The sequence below is a fragment of the Carya illinoinensis genome, chromosome 4 (assembly GCF_018687715.1).
Source record: "Carya illinoinensis cultivar Pawnee chromosome 4, C.illinoinensisPawnee_v1, whole genome shotgun sequence".
In the NCBI taxonomy this organism is placed as follows: Eukaryota; Viridiplantae; Streptophyta; class Magnoliopsida; order Fagales; family Juglandaceae; genus Carya; species Carya illinoinensis.
In genome coordinates, this window is record NC_056755.1 from 1,988,199 (window position 1) to 1,997,866 (window position 9,668).

Sequence of the window (9,668 nt, forward strand, 5' to 3'; positions counted from 1 at the left end):
TTAACCTAATGTTTGGATCAGATCGAGTTGGTAGGTTTATTAATATCAGCAAGATCGTGATTATAAGTATGTCTTAATTAATTAACAAAGCTCGATCTTGTACGTACCCTTGCTTTAAAAAAAACCTAAAAATAAATATAACTTGGCAATTATCTGTTGGATGATGATCTCCTACTTTAAGTATTAAAAAAAAAAAAAATCTAGTTACAAGAATAACTCTATATTAATATGTGCATCAATCTAATGTAATTGGTCAAAAAGTTAGATTTTATTAAAAATAATACTAATTTTAATTTTAAATATAAATAGATCAGTATTAATACATAAACTAGTACTCGAATTTATTCGTACATAGCAAAACTCAAAAATAAAAAAGATAACGTACTTGTCAAATTTACACATTTTAATGTAATTAATAAGAATATTTAAAGAGTGCAATACACAAATTGAGGCCCAGCATATCTCCAATATATCAGCCACTCAGTATGCATATATGCCCGCCAGCATGCATGGTTTATATATTATATTTTGTTGAAATATTATTGCTTGGTTTTCAGTCATCTAGCTGGTTATATATATATATATATAGATACATCATTAGTAATGAATCAATCCCTTTCTGATGGATTGAGTTGCATGCAGACAATCGATTAACCATATCTCTCTTTATAATCGCCTAGAATTGATGATCAGATCAGAGTTGACTTACGTACCATATCTTTATAATTAGATTGTAGAGGAAGCAAGCACGATATATATATATAATCAAATCCATATATACTCTGAACACGCCGGCCAGTAGGGTCGACGTTTAATTTCTTTCATATCGGTATTAAGCTAGGCCATGATCTAAATTAATTAAAATTCCCTAATTTTGCGACATTTCGACCAATAATTAAAGCTAGATATCGAAGTACTACATGATCATTTTCGTATGCTATTCAACAACGTGCGCGACGACCATAAGAAATACTACTCTTTATTTAAAAGATATAATATCCTTAATTTTTTTGATAGATATTACAGCAAAGCACATCAAGACAACCAGGACCAGATCAGAAACAGAGGAAAATTGTACTTTATTCCATGAAATTGCGATGTAATATCTACAGTCTCGTTTTAGAATTTGCTCCTACTTTTCAACGCGCTTGCAGTGGCATGTTTCCCTACCAATTCTAAATTTTGGCTGAAGGTTGAAGCTTTGACCAAAGGCAAAGTCATTTAAGAAACTAGTCCACGTTAGATTATTCATGCCAAAATCAAATAATAATATAATATTATTTATTTTAATAATTATTATTTTTAATAATTTTTTTATATTTTACAAATACACTCCTTATATTGATTAAAATTTGTCCATTGTCAATAATTCCAACTTGTGAATATATAAAATTTGTGAATAAGAAGGGAAAAGAAGGAAGGTGATTATTTGTGAATAAAATATAGGTTTGATAGGTGATCAATAGCGACTTTTCAATTTTGAAAATTCCTTTAGAGTTACTAGTATACCTCAAAGTCTAAACTAAAGGTTCTTAGCTAGTCTAATGCAGGTTATTTATATAAAATATATATAGCTATATTTTAGATTTCATTGGTATTTGGCTAGTCCAATGCCAATGCTAACGTCTCTTTCTGCAACAAAAATGAAGAGTGATTTCTTATACAATAATATAAATACATATATACCAGTATCAGCTACAACTCATAAATTTAACTGGTATTTGGCTAGTCTAATGTCAGTGCTAATGTCTCTTTTTGCAACAAAAATGAAGAGTGATTTCTTGTACAATAATATAAATACATATATATATATATATATATATATCAGGATCAGCTACAACTAATAAATATAAATATATGCTATATTAATAGTTATTATATATAGCAAAGTCATGATATTTTTCTTAGAGTACTTTTACATTCATGAAATAGATTGGATCATAAAAATTCAGAGAAGGATGAGATGCGCAATAGTACTTGTGAAAACTGGCCGGATAGTTAAACTATATAAAAATAAAAATATTTAAATAAAGCAAATAATATATATATAAAATATCAATCACGAGTACGTACTACCTTATTTTAGAGAAGCATATACCTGAAATAGAAAAAGAAATTGACAGAAAAAGATATTATTGAAGCTAAAATATAGCTAGCTAAACTTTCATTAATTAAGCCAAGCCTTGTTCTATTATAAGTAGTGTTCTTTTAATTAATAATGTTGGATATTTATATGTTTTCGGGGTATAGCTAGCTTTCGTATTAATTGCACGTTTATAAGCGAAAATCAATGATATATATCTATATATATAATGGCTGTAAATAAAATTCTCGCCTCCTTACGTTTTATTCTGATGATTTAGTAGATATTACACGTACATGTGTGTGTGTATGTATACACACACGCGCGCGCACATGGGCTCCTTTCCTGGAAGAATTGTTAATTTTTCATCATCTACAGACACAGAGAGAGAGAGAGAGAGAGAGAGAGAGAGAGAGAGAGAGAGAGAGAGAAGAATTACAAGTACTACTACTATATATATTAAAACAAAGTTGTAGAAAATTAATAGATCAACATGAATGACAAGTAGCTTGATCTGCCTTATTAAGAACGTACAACTTGATCAATATGGCCAATAAATTTATAAAGGTAGTGCGCATGCGGGCGCTTATTGACGCAATATTTACACATATTTTCACTTCGTCTAGAACTTGATGGTATTCCAAACTCCAAAGCCCAATTAAGTACTGAGTCATGATTAAGTTTTATACATTAATTATTGGGGAACCCGCAAATAGATTGGGATTGGATTGTGAGATTCTGGAGGTGAATCCCAGACCGTGAAAGCACTCGTAGAGTTCATCCATTTCTTTATCAATTCTGGATAATGACGCTCTAACACATCTTTGAGGCTCTCTGTTGTATTCACCCATTCAAATCCCTTCTTCGTGTACGTCTCCTCATTAAAATTGCTTGTGAAGAACCTATCCGCTTCCAGCCTCCTGCGCATCCATTCATTCCCATTAACCCAATTTATAACATTCAACGTTAGATATATTAATGTAAAATACATTTTCATCATGTAATTAGGACGCTAAGAGTCTCAATGATATGAAAACATGCATGCATGGCTGTGATAGTGGCTTCCTTTACGTATTCACAATGGATTTATTTTATTACCTGGTTGCCATCAGTAAGAAGATTACAAAAGCTGTCTCGCTAATGGCGAACCCTGTGATCTTCTTCTCTGCCATGAGGCCCACAAGCAAGTCAAGCTCTTCAACATCATCACCGTACACTTCTTCAAGTTCTCGAATTGCTTCCTCATCATCAGTCAGATCTTCCCATTTCGAAATGGGTATCATCAGTAAGGCCCGACGAAATGCATTATACCTTGCTACACTCCTCTCCCTGTCCCTATAAACTGCATTGATATATACGAACCAGAACATATACATGAGCTCCGACAAATAATATGTATGTGCGCTGGTAAATAAATCAATTAGATGAACGGTTGATATATATTAGTTGTTGCTACCTTCAAGAGCTGGGAGGTCCACATGATCAGGCCTATCATGGCCATCCACGTCATGTGCTATAACATCCCTGAGCCATGTGGGATAGTTCCAAAGTTCTAGAGCCCCGCAAGCTTGGTGGCCCATTGACACCATTTGCTTTGCAAACCCAATATTTGCCAAGGTCTTTTCTCCCTTGCGGCCTACCAAATTTGCCATAGGCACCCTAGAAAGGAAACAACACATTTCAGGGCAAATTGACATGCATATAGCTAGCTAACTATTTATCACAGCAAACTGATTGGGCTACTAGTTTTGATGCTTGGGTGAGCTAGTGAATTTAAGAGAATGTCATACTTTTCCATCAATGGTGGAGATTTGTTCGGTCCGGGTGCGGCCGAGATGTCCCTAAGGTCAAGATGATCAGGTAGGATGGAATGCATCCGATAAACACTAACAAACTCCTCGGTCAATGAGTAAGGGACCCCATGATTAATGGGTTTCTTTAGACCCACCAGACCTCCCAAGGCAACTCCACCAACGTGACCAAATGTGTCTTTGAATTTCTTTCCCAACAATCCATACCTGAATCACAAAAGTTAATTATTGAATTAATTAACCGAAACCTTTCGATCGGAATCATTTTCTAAAATAACGTGAAATCAATATCAAGCCCCCTTTTTGCTTTCGATATTCATCGTATCATATATTATACTGTATAAAGACGGATCGAAGGTCATGATGAACCTCAGTAAATATAATTACCAGTTGGCACGCATCCCTGCACGTAACGTATCAGTTTTGAGGAGCTCCACAGTCCAATCTATGGTGTGGACCTTAGCAATCACTGCCGATGTGACTAGCCTTGCACGATGATATAATTCTTCATCATCCATGTGTCGATATTCCTTCTAAAAAAATCATGAAAGTTAATAAATCTTGAGCTAACTGAGCGTACGTACGTGAAATTAAAGTAGTGATTAATATTGGTCACTGTCTTTGGCTGATCGATCATCATTGGCCAGTACGCACGAACGTACCCAAAACAAGTAATTATTAATAGTGTTGCAGCTAGCAAGCACTAGCTAATTTACCTTGAGAGCGTCGCAGACGGCATTGTGTTCTTTAATGAAGAGGGCTTGCAACGTGGAAAGGCCAGCCCAACCATTACGAACGTCTCCTGAGACCGGAGTGCCATCTTGATCATGGAGAAGAAGATCATTTTTCGAGTCTATTTTGAGCTTCCCATCTTTGAAAGTTCTCACTTTTTGCAACCTTTCCGCGTTGCTTCCATATATGGCGCTACCATCCCTAATATATTTCACAATTGTTTTAAAAAAGAGAAAACAAATCCATCATCCCCGCTCCCTAATTATAATACTGATCACCATCATTCATGTTACAAGCTTGTAAACAAAGGTTTAGGAAATTCATTTAAATGACATTTCGGCTTGCATTTAAATTTGGCCAAAGAGAAAAAATGCTTTCAATTTTTTATATGAGACCTAAAAATGTACGTACTAAGACTACCTATAGCTAGGCTCTTCGATTTATAAATCATTTTAGTCTGGAACATGGCACAGTACCCTGGATTGCAAATTTGTACTAATTTTCTTACCACCATGGTGTACGAATGTTCAGGCCACCCTCCTTGATCTCGTAAAAGCCGGTTGGAACCTCCTTTGTCTTGTAAAACTTGAAAGACTTGAGAGGGCACTGGCTCACTACTTCTTTGGGTGCAGTCAGCTCAATCTACAACAATTTGGGCCAAAAGATCATATATAGAACTTGCACACATTTAGGAAGAATATATATGCATATTAATGACACGTAAAACATAAAGCTAGAAAACTATTGAAGCTTTGTTAAATTTTCCAAGAAGTCCACGTACGATCGTATGCTCTTAATTAAATATTATGTGTTTGATATAAATCAGATTCAGACCTGCTTGGTATCCTCCAAATGATCAATCCAATCGTGTATCATAAACTGAATCCAAGAGGCTGCTATCATGTTGAATTGCTTTCCCGTGTCTGTGAATTTTCTCCGCGCAAGCAGCTTTGTGGCCACCACCATTGGATCTGGTTTCATTAGCTGCATATTGTCAAGATTACGAGATTGTTATTGGAATTGAAAATACTAGAAACAAGGAGTAAAGCAATCAATCTGGATAATTTTATTTTTTTTAAAAGTACATATTGACATTTATGGTATTAATATCATGTTGACATTTATTATGTTCAAAGAAATAAGTACAACTCTGTAGTTATTAATATAGTTTTCAATGACCATTAATAATTATGTATATATAATATTGACATGCATATGAGTTTTTTAATACAGTTAAACTATTTTATCTCATCTAATTATTATAAATTTTTAAAATTTTTAAATAAAATATAATAAATAATTTATTTTTTAATTTTAAAATAAAAATAATATTTTATTTAATTTTTAATTTTAATTTTATCTCATTTCAATTCGCTATTCAAATCGAGCCTTAATTAGTTGCCCTTCCTTTCCTTCCTTATCGGAACAATCTCCGTTTCTGACCAACTACTTGTACAAAAAGAAAGAAATTAGAAATCAGTTCCTAGGAACAATTCAACTTGATAGCAGCATCCTGGATTCAATTTATGATGCACGATTGGATTGATCATTTGGAGGATACCAAGTAGGAACAATCGATTTATTAACCAAAATTGATTGGAAATCAGTTTTGTCTAGGTTTTCATGTTTTGAAAATCGATTTGGATCAAATTGAACCAAGATATATATTTTAGTTTTTCATATTATATATATTATATGCAATATATAATATTTTACATATTATAAAATTAATATAATTAACATGCATGAAATGGTAATCTTACTATTTATGATTTCTAGATATAAACTTAATCTTAAACATGATTATTAATATTAAATTACATACTTACATATCTAATATGGTATAAGTATAATAGTACAATTTTGATATGTGTGTGTGTATATATATATATCAAGGATGAATACAATTTTGATAAGTATATCTTTACACATTTTTTTGTACAATTTTTTTTCCATTTTTTTTTTCATTTGGGTAATTTTTTTTTTTTCATTTGGGTAAGAAAAACTAACTAGTCCAACAAAAAAATTTAAAACCAAATCATATCTATAAAGCTTAACCAAACTGGACCGAAATCGAAAAAAATTGAAAGTTTCAATTTTCTGAATGAACCGGTTCAGCGGTTGATATAGATTGGTTTTCAAAATTCCAAAACCTACTTAGACCAATTTGATCTCAAACTATGTCTAAAACACATGAGTTAGCTAGACTTAGTACTCAACCTCCTATCGGAAGAATCTATTGCAAAAGATAATTAAGATTAGTAATTAACTAATTGGTTTTGATTGCTCCAACAATCACTATCATGCATGGCGACCACCTTAATTTGGACCAGTACCTTTGGGACTGGACCATGCACTCATTTGATACAATTTTTTTATTTATTTGGGTTTTATTTGTTGCACTGTATCTAATATTTTGAAATAATTGTCAGAAATTCCTTTCCTTCTTTTCATGTATTTTCTGTTTTTATTACTAATTAGTAATAAAATTATCTTTGGGCGCCCATTAAAAGAAAACAGTACTACTACCTTCCTCTTTTGATCGACGGGGAGAATATTTCTGCCAAAGAAAGTTCCTTCACTACCTGCACCTTCATTGAAGGGATCGTTGTATTTCCCATCAGCTGTCCTGTACGGATAATCCATGGGGTTGAACCGAACGCCAACCGGAGATCTTCCAACGTTGAACAAGTTGTACTCCTCGTGAAGGCGCCGTCGAATAGCAAGATAGATGAGACCTAAGAAGACCGGTAACCGATGCCATATGCCCAACTTATCGATGTAGTGAACAATCTGCATGAACATGACATGAAACACAAGTATGTACATACTACGTCAAAACAAACATTTATATCCCACTATAAGCTGATCAGTGCATGTTTTTCGAGTCTTTTTAGAACTTAAATCATGTAATAATGATCATCATCGTAAAGCTAGCAGATCAAGCATTTGAACATGGGAGGCACGGGAGTCATATAAATATATATATACATATATTTATATAAAATATAGCTGCAGGTATTTAGGTTTAACATGTTAAGGTGATGAGGTTTTACGAGGAAGAGAAGACGGTCGATGAGAGTCATCCTAGCGACAGCTTCATGGAAATCTCCGTGGATGAACAGATGGAAAAATTCGGTTATGATAGCTCTAATCGACGCCAGTATTGCAGAAAACATGACTACTAGTTTCTTGCTCACGACTCTCTCGTTCTTTAATATCACAAGGTACCTTTTACTTCATGTATGTTGGCCGTTTATTTATAGTACGCAGAAGGTCTGCCGGGTGTGGGGGACCAATATTATCGTGCTTATGTGAAAGTAGAGACGTTTCCTAGCTCGTTTCATGCACGTGGACGACCGATAAATCGAAACTACGACCAAGGCCAAGTCCAAGTTACCACCCACCCACAATATCTAGCTACCTCCATTAATTGATTAGAAAGATGTCAAACTGTTGAAATAGTACTTTTCTGTGATCTTTTTCAACACGATCGATCTTCGAAGAGATAAGGATGAAATTGGCCGGGGAAGAAAAAATATCATGTTGACCATAAATTTTATGTAATTATTTGATGCAACTTATAATTGGACATGATGATATATATATAACAGAAAATCCAGCTTTTTTCCTGCCGAGTCCTTTTCTTTTTCCATCGCAAGCAGTACACGTTTATTTCAGCTGGCATAATCATATCGGTGATGATCAGTGGCTTGGCAATTAATGATCGAGGCAGTTGTTGAACCATCAATTTTTTTTATTTACTTTTAACAAATTTATGAAAAGAGTTAAAAGTTAAATATAATTTTAGAGTGTATGAAATCTATACACTTTTTAAAAAAAATAAAATAAAGTATATTATTAAAATATAATTTTTTTTATATAAGTCTTAAATTTACTTAACTTCTTTTAAAGAAGTGGGCGAGCCTTGCAGATGATCTTAAGACTAAAAATATCATTTTTCTTATATAAATTAAAAAAAGATTGAAAAATCATAAAAACATAATTACAAATTACTTTTCATATAAATCATTGATCTTAAATGATTTTTTAAATCAATGATTTATATTATATTTTTACTTTGGATTTCATATTAATAAATCTAATATTGTATAATAAAAAAATTAGAATCCATATTAATAAGTTTATTATTTCTCCTAAATTTAGTTTTAATTTTAATCTTGGAAAAACCACATCCTTGAAAATAGATAAGATATATAAATTAAACCAAAATTTGAGATTATAAAAAAAAAAAAAATTGCAGAGAAATATTTATAGTTATATTAAAATTTTCAAAAACTTTTATAGAGCATATGAAGATTATAGATTTTTTTGGGGGGCATTTTTTATAGAATTATGTACAAAATCTAGGGAGTACTATTTTATTATTTCAAAAAGTTTTGGGAGGGCCACAGCTAGGGGTGTCAAATCATGTTAACGAGTCGTGTTTGTGTTATGTCGGCATATATATTATACCGTATGAGTAAACCTGAACCCAACCTCTTAAGCTTATCGTATCAAAATATCAAATCCTAACATAGCTCATTAACATAACGAGTCGTGTCGTGTCAATCCGTTTTAACCCGTTTATTTAAATAGATTTAATAGACCCGAAATTAACTGGTTTGAACTGATTAAATTTAGTATAATTTTATATAAATATTAAAATCATAATATGTATACAAATTATAAAACTAACTACAAGTCTAAAATTACAATCCAAACAAAAAAAATAAAATTAAAATTACAAAAATATTACTTTTAAGTATAAGGGTATAATTGTAATTTTAACTTTCTTAACGGATTGTTAAAACGGGTTGACTCGTTAAACAATCATGTCTTAACGAGTTAATCCGTTTTGACCTGAACTCGTTAAGATTAAATCGAAATCCGCTATTATCGTGTTGAGTTAACGAGTTGTGTCACATATTGTCATCCCTAGCCATAACCCCCTCAGTACAACGTGGGTCCACCATTGGATCTAGCTGTTATACAATCTGCTCTTATATATTATTATACCTAGCTATCTTAGGAAAATCTTT

General features: G+C 32.4%; 1 protein-coding gene across 2 annotated transcripts; it reads right to left on the bottom strand.

Moving 5' to 3' along the window:
• Nucleotides 1-2,567: 2,567 nt before the first annotated feature.
• Nucleotides 2,568-7,873, bottom strand: LOC122306874 (alpha-dioxygenase 1-like). Of its 2 annotated transcripts, none has more exons than XM_043119413.1 (10): nt 7,683-7,873; nt 7,153-7,419; nt 5,461-5,610; nt 5,135-5,268; nt 4,611-4,827; nt 4,282-4,427; nt 3,874-4,101; nt 3,540-3,742; nt 3,182-3,425; nt 2,568-3,003 (listed from the first exon to the last, which is right to left on the bottom strand). In XM_043119413.1, exons 1-10 carry the CDS (start codon nt 7,803-7,805, stop codon nt 2,778-2,780), a joined length of 1,938 nt encoding a protein of 645 aa, XP_042975347.1. In that variant the 5' UTR covers nt 7,806-7,873; the 3' UTR covers nt 2,568-2,777. The 2 variants fall into 2 exon arrangements, with proteins under 2 accessions (XP_042975347.1, XP_042975348.1); XM_043119414.1 differs by having other exon boundaries at nt 7,156-7,419; nt 7,683-7,872.
• Nucleotides 7,874-9,668: the final 1,795 nt, after the last annotated feature.

Excerpts from the sequence above, each read along its gene's own strand:
- LOC122306874 (XM_043119413.1), bottom strand. The coding sequence starts at position 7,805 with ATGTTTTCTGCAATACTGGCGTCGATTAGAGCTATCATAACCGAATTT. Across the intron at positions 5,611-7,152 it reads TCGATCAAAAGAGGAAGGTA|CTAATGAAACCAGATCCAAT; the intron begins GTAGTACTGTTT and ends GACAATATGCAG. Across the intron at positions 3,743-3,873 it reads TCTCCACCATTGATGGAAAA|GGTGCCTATGGCAAATTTGG; the intron begins GTATGACATTCT and ends TTTCCTTTCTAG.